Source organism: Littorina saxatilis, linkage group LG1 (genome assembly GCF_037325665.1).
Source record: "Littorina saxatilis isolate snail1 linkage group LG1, US_GU_Lsax_2.0, whole genome shotgun sequence".
Classification (NCBI taxonomy): Eukaryota; Metazoa; Mollusca; class Gastropoda; order Littorinimorpha; family Littorinidae; genus Littorina; species Littorina saxatilis.
Window position 1 is genome coordinate 23,559,341 of NC_090245.1, and position 12,500 is coordinate 23,571,840.

The following is a 12,500-nucleotide window of genomic DNA, read 5'->3' on the forward strand; positions in this document are numbered from 1 at the left end:
TATATGTCTTAGTAAAAACAATGTCCTGTTTGTATTATTGTTATGTACCACGCCTGAATTTCTCTATGAGATAATAAAGTATTCTTATTCTTATTCTTATTCATTTGGATTCCTCACCCATCCGCCGTCATTAAAAAGGTCGTAAGCAAAGTCGCCGACATGCCAGACCGCGGTATGGTTGTGGGTTTGAATCTCTTCTTGCAGCGCCGGGAACGTCTCCTTTCCGCCCAGGATCCCTAGATCACCATACACCACGAAACTCTTGGGATGGGTCTGCAACAAAATAACGAAACCAGGTATGCTGGTTTAAACAGTTGTTTATTCTTTTACATTGATACTACAAAGACAATCATTCATATTTTTGAAAACAGGAACAGGTAGCTTGTTGGTAATTGATATATGGGATATGGGCATGACGGAAAACCCGTTAGGTCAGTTGGCAGAGCAATGGACTTGTGATTCATGGGTTCGATCCCGGACGGACACGGATCAACTTTATTTGCGGACTTAGAGACGGTATCCATGTTCCACCCCCGTGTCACCACTGTGGCACTTTAAAGACCTCAGTCATTCTGCCACAAGTGCAGGTGGCTGATAACACCGAGACACGCACCCACCTGGGTAGCGCGATTCTGTTGCAGCTAGCTTTCCACTGGGAGGAAGCGACCCGTATTTCCCAGCGATAAAGTGATAAAAATGAGGAAAAAAAACGGTACACATGATCTGGTTCTAAGTTGAGGCGGCAAAGTTAAAGAAATGATCGGCCCGATGTGGATGTAGGGTGCATTGTTAAAGGTGAATACAATCAAGATTTAAACGAAACTTCATGAAAACTGCTTTTGAGGACCAGCATATTGCTGCAGGTGAGTTTTGACTTCAGGGTGTTGTGAGAAAGAATGGTTTGCCTTTGTCTGAAGCGTTCCCTTCTTTCTTCGATCTCCGTTTTATTGTATTCATCGTGAACAGTGTGTGTGTGTGTGTGTGTGTGTGTGTGTGTGTGTGTGTGTGTGTGTGTGTGTGTGTGTGTGTGTGTGTGTGTGTGTGATCACGTGTACGTTCGTGTGCATTCACCTGATCTGCAGTGAGAGTTGTAAAATTGTACAACGCTGACACTGACTCTTCGCCACCGCTGTCTTTGTTGTGAACACGGTAACTGTACTTCACGCCTTCTGTAAGATTCTGCAACATTATGTAGCAAATTATTATGAACCAAGACAAAAACCAGACATATATGATGGTTGATTTGCAGCAAAACTAATAACTTCATCAATTGTAATTGTTTTTAATTCCTCCGTTTTAGGACCTCGTTTTTCAGACTTTCCCTTCATAGTACCTTTAAATTGACCTCCATCTGATGACCCCCTCTCTAATTTTCATAGACTTTCCCTTCATAGTACCTTTAAATTGACCTCCATCTGATGACCTCCTCTCTAATTTTCATAGACTTTCCCTTCATAGTACCTTTAAATTGACCTCGTTCTGATGACCCCCTCTCTAATTTTCATAGACTTTCCCTTCATAGTACCTTTAAATTGACCTCCATCTGATGACCTCCTCTCTAATGTTCATAGACTTTCCCTTCATAGTACCTTTAAATTGACCTCCATCTGATGACCTCCTCTCTAATTTTCATAGACTTTATGATGCTTTGAAACAGGATTTCACTGTATTGACTTACCTGTAGAACAGCTCTGTAGATGAACCTCCGAGCCCTCCAGTTCTGCTTGCTCAGGTAGACCACCTGCCCTCCCTGCTGCAGTTCACCCAGAGGCCCCCCTGCCTCTCCGTAAGCCACCCATGACGTCACGTTATTCCTCGCGGCCCACAGGACCTGCATCTGGCTGTAGTCGTCGCCAAGGGTCACGTGGATCTGTTCTGGGGCTGTTGTTGAGTTCCCGTTGGTGGACTCCGTGGTCACCATGGTAACGGCTGCAGAGAAAAGTGAGTCATAACTTATTTCGCGTCTGCTCGCATATCGCCGATATCTGCTAAAATGCTCGTTCTGGGTTCAGGATGAAATTAGCTGAGCAGAAGATTCGTGGCTTATCTGGTCCCTGATAGCTTACCACTGCTAAAGATACTCATTCTGGGTACAGGATGATAATACTCGTTCTGGATACAGGATGATAATACTCGTTCTGGATACAGGATGATAATACTCGTTCTGGATACAGTACCATCTACGGAGTGCAGTTCATTCGGTGTTGCATGCGCGTAATAGCATAGCGGGGAGGGCACATAAGAAAACGTTTGTCAAACGGTTTAGCGAAAGGCAAAATGATAGCAAGTCAAGGCCACACTTTTTTTTTTTAAATCTTCCGACTGTTAGTAACAGGCCTTCAAGTGTTTGTGACGGATCCGGAGGAACTCAGCTTCAGATGATGCTCCATCGATTGGCTGTACTGACTGGAAGGTATGCTGCTTAATTGGTCCCACGGATAATAAACAATACCCGGATATAGTGTTGCTTTAGGCCGATTCGAAATTTTTAGATAAACGTATCTTATCGTACACCACCATGCGTGCATAATATTTTTTTACGTATAATTACGGCGACCTTGATCCTTATTTGTGCGTGTTGTGCGTTCAAGATGCAAAATTGGGCTTGTTAGTCAATCAGTATGATGGTGTTTGCAGAGAAATGAGGGAGTTCTAGATTTGCGACGCTCGATCGAACGTTGTTTAGAAACCATGGCAAACCTAATGATGCGCAAAGTGAAGATCGGTTCCAAGCATCACACAATTAAGAGATAGGCCTATACCGAAATACACACTACATTTGTTTTGACGGCAATTTACTCCAGATCTGTTTCGTATTCGGATTGATCATTGAAACAAACTGCGAGGTAAGCGCAAGTGCAGTTTTTCATAAACATCATCTCAAGTTCCTCTCGTAATTGTCACTCACAATTTAAATGCAAGCGTTAGCAACAAAGTTTGAGGCGCTCAGGATTGTCTGCCGGTTTTCCATCCTGCTTGCATGATTATACAAGCAAGACTGGCCTACTGGCTTAATGTTCTCATTAACTTTAAAGTAGTAGCTTCTGTTGTTGATCCGTTCATTGAAACACTCGATTTTGTCGTAATCTATTTAAAGCTTGTGACGTCATTGCATCACATCCGTCCCAATGCTCTGCACTTCAGAAATCGCCCACAGCTAAGCTTAATCGAAGTATTCACGACGACGTATCTCGGTCTCTGTTGTTCCATGATATTACAGATGCTACCGCCAAACTGGTCACTTCCACCATTCTCTCACGTCTTGACTATTGTAACTCTCTCTTGGCGGGTCTTCCCTCTTCTTCTATCTCTCGTCTCCAACGCATTCAAAATAGCTCTGCCCGTCTTGTCTTACGAAAGAAAAAGGGAGATCATATCACCCCCCTCCTAAATCAGCTCCACTGGTTGCCCGTTCCTGCCCGTATCACATACAAAATCAACACTCTCACCTACAAATGCCTCCATGGTCTCGCCCTTGCCTATCTCTCCGACTCTCTCTCTCTCTATGTCCCTTCACGAGCACTCAGATCATCTGCCGACTCCCTCAAGCTCAACATCCCCCACACCAAACTCAAAACAGCAGGTCAACGCTCATTTTCTTTCCAAGCACCTATAAGCCAATGGAACACACTACCTCTCCCCCTCCGTCAACAACAGTCCCTCGAATCATTCAAATCTGCACACAAGACATTCCTTTTTTCCACATAATCCATGCATTCTACACTGCCCACCCCATCCCACCCTGAATAACTGTGTGTGAATGAGTGTATGTGCGCCTTGAGTCGCCTGTTGGTGAGATATGTGCGCGTTATAAATATTCGTATTATTATTATTATTATCATATTATTTGAATAATTTGTTTCTAATCTTCAAACGTAAAACCACACACACACACACACACACACACACCTCGCGCCCCCTAATTGGTGTAGAGGCGCGTCCCCCGGGTGGTGGATGGGGGAGCCTTCTCCACTAACTTCTGAGAGAAGGTCGCATCACTCTCGATGCCGTGAACCTAATTAGGATATTTTTCTTGTCTATTCTCTATTTCTGCCTCCCCTAAGCCCTTTCACTTACCTTTTCTAACCCATACAATTCTCCATCTTTTTTTCTCTCCCAAAATATGGCGAATTCCGAGTTTGTCATGTGTGACCAGGGGATGAGTGGCTGACACCTTAATGCTCGGGGCGTATCTTGTGTAGTTTTGATGGCTTCAAGTAGAAAAGAAGAAAGTGTTTTGGCTAGGTTACACACTGGTCACACTTATATAACACATGTTCACCTGCTTAAAAGAGAAGAGGCACCATGGTGCCACGCCTGGGATAATAGTTTTACTGTGATACATAGTTTTACTGTGATACATTTCCGGACTTTGTTTTTGGCTCACGTAAGTGTAGCCTATGCGATCGTAACTTTGTCTGTCTGTGCGTGCGTGCGTGCGTGCGTCTGTGCGTGTGTATGTCTGTGGTAGAAACTCTAACATTTGAAGACGTCACATTACATTGACGTCACATTATGACGTAAGAGGGTTAGACGTCACGCGAAGGAAGTACTGACAGTCTCGGTCATTATTATTTTGAGCGCGCCGAGACTAGTTGGCAGTCGTGTCCTTGTAAGTAGGCTACATGCAGACAGACAGATCTAGATCTAGTGTCTCGCTTTCTTGCACAGTTTCACCTATGCTCTTTCTGTGTGTGTGTGTGTGTGTGTGTGTGTGTGTGTGTGTGTGTGTGTGTGTGTGTGTGTGTGTGTGTGTGTGTGTGTGTGTGTGTGTGTGTGTGTGACGGAGTGATTGAGTTTGTGTTACTGTTTGTCGATTTCTTACGTGAGCCTTGATGGCTTCGCCTCTTGTTTGAAATTGGTTTAATTTAAATTTGTGTAATGTTAAACTTGTGGGGTCCTATATGGTCCGCTGGACCCAAAAAGCAACAGCTATCAATCAATCAATCAAACACACACACACACACACACACACACAAACACACACGCGCACGCACACACAAACGCGCACGCACGCATGTACGCACACGCACACGCACACACACACACACAAACACACACACACACACACACACACACACACACACACACACACATACACAATTCCTCGAATTCCGCAATGCCAAGAATCAGGCCTTCTTACACGCTAGCTTTTACTTCCGCTTCACTTCCACGTAGGCTACAGCGTTGTCCCCAAGGGGGGAGAATACAGGTAATGATGTTGCTGGACTGTAGCGGTGTCGAAAATTAATACCCTGCCTTTGTCCCTTCGGCTAACATTCCCGCAACTGCAGCTGATGCGCTTATTCCTTAGGGGAAAAAAAACTAAGCTTTGTGTACAGCTAGAACGTATGGCCATCGAAACGAGATTACGGAAGTCAATTGATGAATTCCAGAAGACTTCCTAGACACGGTGTCAGTGTCAAGTGATTACGTTCGTACGCCGGATGTTTCCGTTTGTACGCCAGATGTTTCCGTTCATAAGGAATAGGTAGCAAATTGATTGGGCTATGTGTACAATAAATAGCAAGGTGCTAGTCGACCTCATTATTGCACACTCGGGTCAAACGTGGCAACATTGTATGATTTTCCGACATTTTCTTGTTTTTCTCGCTCTGTAATCAAAACTGACCCCTAATTTGCACATGAGCACCAAAACCATTGCCTGTTACGACATTTCGTTTGAACAGAAGTTTATAGAAACTAATTGCTTTTGTACAATCACTTGTTTTTTGAAAACATGCCGATTCCGTTCGTACGCCATGATTCAGTTCGTACAAAATAACATGTTTCTGTTCGGACGAAAAGCGTTTCCATTCGTACACATTCGTTTGATCAGGGAGAAACAGGCCCCCATTAAAAGTTATGTGTGGTCCAATGGTCGTCAGATAGCACAGAGTACGCCTACGAGTGATATTGGACCTGTGTGAAAAATGTTTCCGACCTACTGACAACTGCCAACAAGGCCAACACAAAAATTAGGGTCAGTAGGTCGGAAACATTTTTCTTGGCCTAAAATGTGACGATTTGCACACCGCTTTTGCTGCAGTTTAACTATGCTGGCAACTAACCACATGTAACGCTTGTTCTAATCCTCTCTAATGACTTGAGTGCCTCAGTTCGTCACAGGTGTCCCTAAGGGACAGCGGCTGTGTTGCCGCAATGGACAGGTCAGTACACACTACTTGCTGATCGATGGTGGACGATCACTGCAGGAGAGTAATTACACTGTGATGGGATGTGTCTGTACATGGCTAATGGACCGGAGCCCTGTGTGTGTGTGTGTTGATGAGGATGATCGGAAAATCGTTGTTTTTGATTGCCCCGTTGTGTGTGTGTGAGTGTGTGTGTGTTTCATTTCATTTCATTTTCATTTTCATTACTTTATTGTCCCATCGCTGGGAAATTCGGTGTGTGTGTGTGTGTGTGTGTGTGTGTGTGTGTGCGTGCGTGCGTGCGTGCGTGCGTGCGTGCGTGCGTGCGTGCGTGCGTGCGTGCGTACGTGTCCGTATGTCTGCAAACGGTAGCAGGATCAAAATTGCACGATCTTTTTAACTTTGACAACATGAAATATCGGCGTTTGGCAAGAGAAGGAGACTGGTTCACAAATTATTTGAAGAGAGAGTGAGTGTAACAAGTCGCGTGGAGCGATACAGAAATATTTAGTCAATCTGAAACTAAAAGATCGACACTAAAAACAAAAACAAAAACTAGCGAACACCGAGAATAAAATACTTAAAGCTTCGCAAGCCTAAACCCAAAGACTTGAGACTGGTCCAGCTCGTCTCCGTTTCCTTTAATTGTGAGTACATTTCCAGAGTAAAAATGGCATATCCATATATTTTTGGATTCAGCAAATAATAAATGATGGATCGATTACTAATACTTTAATTTTATTTAGAATTTAGCATCTACCATGACCAAACTCATCAATTAATTTTCAAGCATCCAAGCTGAAAGATAATCCCATAATCCGAGCTTCGTCGAAGATTACTTGACAACTTGAATGTCAATCAATATGACCCAAAACATTGGGGCGTGACAGTACCGTCTTAACTTTTCATTAAGGTAAGGAAACCCCATGGAAATTAACCAAAATGTTTTGATGGGTGTGTTTTGGGGTTTTGACACTATGACACACTTTGATCTATGTTCTTTCAGTTGAGCATAACCAAAATGTGAATAGTTGGCAAAAAAGGCACCTTTTTTTAACTTTTTGTTGTTGTTGTACTGATTGCTTTTGAATCATTTCTGGCCTCATTATATATTCATTATTTTCAAATCGTCATAACTTTCGTTTAAAACCACTTTGGAAGATGATTCAAGCAGCAAAATGTAGATCTACATACGCTGCTTGGGTTCGTCTGCTGTCGCCCGAAAAAGGGTAATCTTGTCAATTTTTGACGCTTCAGCCAATGTGGTGACAATCAGAGGAATAGTTCTGATCACATGTGTGTAACGCTACTTCGACCATTAACGTTGGCGCCACAACACTTGGTCCTAACAATCTGAAGTTATGAAATTGTTTATGCAGATATCATAATGAAATTTGCACACTGCATTCCTTAATAATTTAAGCATGTACCGAGCAAGTTTTGTGCAAATCGGTTTGTATTCTAGTGTAAAGCGCGAACACAAAAAAACGCAATTTTGCGCAAAATTCATGGGGTTTCCTTACCTTAAAAGCCGGGTATATTGTCAGCAAAGAGACATCAAAAACAAGAAAAAACTCGACTGGGGATATCGATATCATTTGGAAGACTTTGTATTTGAAGTTTCACTTAGATCGGCGGGGTAGTTTTCTCGGAATCCCCCCCCCCCCCCTACCCCATACACACACACACGCACGCACGCACGCAGGCACGCACGCACGCACGCACACACGCACCGTGGCGCAGGCACGCACACATACGCAAACTGACGCGGCGTACGCACACACACACACACACACACAAACACACACGCACGCACGCGCCGTGGCGCACGCGCACGCACACATACGCAAACTGACGTGGCGTACGCACACACACACACACACACATACACACACACACATATTCACACAACCACCACCACCCTCGTCTTGATTTTCAGTCTATGTAACAACATTTAGTCAAAAAGTCGTACATATGCAAAACCACAGTGAACTTACCTAGAAACACGATCCACACTGATCGCAAACGGAACAACATCACTGTTTTTTCGGCTTTTTTTACCCCCACCCCACAAAACTTCTCTCGAACAACCACAGCTGCTGATAACCCTGCTCCAGAAAGCTGTTTCACTCAACCTTGCTTCTGCTTCAGTCAACAAGTTCGACCAGCAACGGTTGGACTTCTGGTGTTAGCTGTTCCGTTGGTAACTGTCATGTGTGCACACTGAGACGGCGTTAGCTATTGAATCTGGAAGAAGGAAGCAGAGTGTGTCAAACATTGATGAATCGCGAAACGCGGCAGTCATCATAACAGCTGACGATGCAGTGTTTAGAGAAAGAGATCGGGTGGTGGTGGTGAGGGGGAGGGGGGTAGAGAGAGAGAGAGAGAGAGAGAGAGAGAGAGAGAGAGAGAGAGTGCACAGAGAGAGAGAGAGAGAGAGAGAGAGAGAGAGAGAGACGGATAGAGAGCGATGCAGAGAGAGAGAGAGAGAGAGAGAGAGAGAGAGAGAGAGAGAGAGAGAGAGAGAGAGAGAGAGAGAGAGAGAGAGAGAGAGAGAGAACAAGAATAGGAACAAAAACAATTCTTTATTCATTTATTTATTTATTTATTTATGTATTTATTTAGAGAGAGAGTTTAGAGAGAGAGAGAGAGGGAGGGAGGGAGGAAGGGAGGGAGAGAGTGTGTGCTTGTGGTCGTACGCACGTCTGTCAGCAGCGGTGTGTCAGACAGTCTGTCTGTATATATATCCGTCTGTTTCTTTCTTTGTCTGTCTCTTGTATGTTCCGATGTTCGAGTACGCAAATGTAGCAGATTCCCTCAACAGACATTATCTACAATGCGTTGTAGAAACGACAAAATATACGTGTCGTTGATACAGAGGCGACGATTCTATTACGTGTGTTAACTCAACGCACAGTGAAAAATAAATTAAAGGCTCTGAGAGATTCATATTTGCAAAAGAATGCAAGTCTTACTCGTAATTGGTGCAAGGGAAGTGAGAAAACAATCTGAAGATCACAATAAGGAGAGACACCGTGACTGTAAGAAACCAAAGATTAAAACATCCGTAGAAATGAAATGTACTAATCAATAGAGTAGTTAAAGGCACAGTAAGCCTCCCGTAAACCATCACAGATACTGTCAGGCTTTTACACACAGTACAAACACCCTTCCATTTGAACGCTCACCAAACGGGAACATCCTGATTATGGTTATGGTATACTAGGCTTTTCAAATAACCCCAAAGATAACAATCTGGAGGGCTTAAATGGGGTTAGTTTAGCTACCGCTCAATTTCAAACCTCGTACTGTTGAACCGATCCTCAAATTTGGATTTGTTTTTGAAATTGCACAAATGTCAGGCCATTTGACCAATATAATTGCTGCTTTGTGAACGGGTTATGCACAAGCTAAAGTTAATGTACACCAAATATGAAGTAATTCGGTCAACAGATAAATAATTTATTAGCATTTTTGTGGGTTGCATATTTTTTGGTTCACCCTGTAGTTTAGTGCATTTGCAAAGCCGTGAACAGTGGGGGTCTTTGCACAAGAAAACCGAAACTATTTTAACATTTTCGAACACTCTAAAAAAAAAATTATATATATAATAAAAAAAAAAACCACACACAAAAAGAAGAAGCTATTTTAACTGTATCGAACATAGAGATGCCGAAAGCAATTGATATGCTCACATAACTAACTACCAGGCTGTGGCAGCTATTCATTGGTGAGTTGGTTTTTCTATCTAAAACCTTGTATACTATCGCTGACGCTTTGCAGAGAATGTTTCCCCGGCCAAACATGACTTTTACATTGTATTACATAACACGTATTAATGCGCTGAAATGTAGTATTACGTATGAGCCTTTACATAATGCCGCACACCAGTGAGAAACATTATCCCGCTAAATTAAACTTTTACTTTTTACAAACGCGTTGAACTTTATCATGACGAAGTATTGTGATTTTTTTTGTCATCTCGTACACCAGCCAGGAATATTAATCCGACTTTGGGCAGAATCTTAAACATCTTAGGATGAAAGTCGCTTGTTCATTTCAATGTTTGTTATTCTCTCATTTGCCAGGAGAACAGGTTCTGTACAACTCTCGCTTACTCTATCACACATGTCGTATGCATAAAGAGCGATTATTTCCCTTTGGTTATTTGATACCGACTTTGGACAACTTTTACTTTTCACTCTCAAATTGACTTCTTTGTCGTGAAATGTAAGCAGCTTGTACATGGTACATACTCTCTCGGCCAATCACTATTTGTACTTTTTACTAACGCGGAGTCTCAAAAATCATTCCCATTCCTCCGTCTAAACACGAACCACGAATAAAAACAACAATACAGTGGAACCCCCATATAAAGACATTAAAAACGAGGGAGTCTTAAAATGGGGGAATATTACAGAGGCTATCTGAGAAAACTGGGTCTTAAATTTCGGGGTCTTACAACAACAACAAAAAAAAAGGGGGGGGGGGGAGGTTCCACTGTATGTGAATATGGGTCAAAGACGCTGAACGAAAATGACGCTTTGCATTTCGATCCGCATCCCCATCATTCCCATCCGCCCACCCCAAGCACAATTAATAATTGGTCACCACCGTACTGCGGCGCGCTCATCAGCCTTGACATCACACGGAAGTCACTGTCAATGCGAGTAATCAGTCTCCACTCCAAGGAAGCGATCAGAGCAATCGATTTGGTCAAGTAACTAGCAATTAAGCTTAGGCAGCCACCATGCTCCAGTTACTGAGGTATAGTGCGTTTCGTGAATTGTGAACAGTATTTTTTTTTTTTTTTTTTTAAGAGTAAACGAACGAAAATGATGCATTATGAAAATTGTCGCTGCAAATAATGAGTATGCCCACGTAATTTACTACTAGGCTGGGGCAGCTACATGGCAATTGATGGAGTAAAGTGCATTCCCCAAGCCGTTAACAGTGGGGTTTTCTTATGCACAAGAAAACCAAAGCGATTTTAATATTTTCGAACAATTAAAAACTTTTTTTTTAAACAAACAAACAAACAAACAAACAAACAACAACAACAAACCGACAAGCTAGTTTAACAGTTTCGAACGAAGCGATGCCGAAAGCAATTAATATGCTCACATAACTAAGGGAGCTATTCACTGGTGTTTTTTTTTTTTTTCTCTAAAAGAGAGTTTCACTGACATATTCTTTGAGGTCAATGGTAGTCTTGAGTTTGGTTACCGCATGAATCAAAACCGAGGCCATAAAAGGAAAGCAAAAACGCAACACCAAAAACAGTCAAGTTTGCCGGCTTTACGCATCAAACTGCAACTAACACAATACGTTGTTTTCATGAAAAGTAAATTCACTCCTGCTTACAAACATTTGCGTTTAAGCTTGATATTAATTGGGCGAAATCGACTTCGCTAATTCTACTTGATGAAGATCGCTGCACAAAACTCTCTCTCTCTCTCTCTCTCTCTCTCTCTCTCTCTCTCTCTCTCTCTCTCTCTCTCTCTCTCTCTCTCTCTCTCTCTCTCTCTCTCTCTTCTCTCTCTCATTATTCCTCTGTCCTCTCTCTCTGTCTCTCTCTCTGTCTCTTTCTCTCTCTGTCTCGCTCTAAATCGTCGCAATCTCTAGCTCTCCCTGTTACAGCATAGTGCACGCGGATCAAATTAATACTGATACACACATTCAGGCATTACATCATTGAATATATCTAACTGCATCAATAACATCCAAATCGAACTTTTCACTGATTACTCACATGTCATTCAGAAGGATGGTAAACAAGCAGTTTTTCTCAAACCATAAAGTGAAAAGTCAGGACTTTCTGAACACGAAATGAGGAAGTCTTTCTTGTGCAGATCAACTTTGCGGCAAAAAGTCAGTGACAGTTTGCGTTCCTGGATGGTCACAAAACAGAGCTGACCTTTTTGCAAAGGCGATGAAATAAAGAACGCCTTCGTTTGAGTCAAGCACGTTTACCTTCTTTTTGTGGTCTAGCCTTTTAATCTTTCTGCCGCCTTCCTGGGGACTCAATAATGACAATGAAAGGCGTTAACACGAGCTGGTGTTTTGGTGGTATCCTTGCCTATGTGTGTGTGTGTGTGTGTGTGTGTGTGTGTGTGTGTGTGTGTGTGTGCCTGTGTGAGTGTGTGTGTGTGTGTGTGCCTGTATGTGTGTGTGTGTGTGTGTGTGTGGAGAGTGATTCCGAGAAAACTACTGCACCGATCTTGGTGTTGGTGTGTGTGTAGCTTATTTTTCAAGTATCTAATATTTCCTTTGCTCTGTCTGCTTAGTCTTTCTGTAACAAGAAACTGTATTCTGCAACAATTTTCCTTATTTTTTTGAGGACTT

The 12,500-nt window shown here is 42.7% G+C and overlaps 1 protein-coding gene across 1 annotated transcript in view; it reads right to left on the reverse strand.

The window, feature by feature from the left end:
• The window catches only part of LOC138965224 (acid phosphatase type 7-like), a 24,929-nt gene extending 12,795 nt beyond the window's left edge, over positions 1–12,134 (reverse strand). Inside the window, exons 1-5 of the mRNA XM_070337353.1 lie at positions 11,908–12,134; positions 8,153–8,402; positions 1,679–1,929; positions 1,072–1,179; positions 118–273 (exon numbers count right to left, since the gene is read on the reverse strand). Of these exons, the coding sequence (XP_070193454.1) occupies positions 118–273; positions 1,072–1,179; positions 1,679–1,929; positions 8,153–8,192 (555 nt within the window). The 5' untranslated portion in view covers positions 8,193–8,402; positions 11,908–12,134. The remainder of the gene's footprint in view (positions 1–117; positions 274–1,071; positions 1,180–1,678; positions 1,930–8,152; positions 8,403–11,907) is intronic.
• Positions 12,135–12,500: the final 366 nt, after the last annotated feature.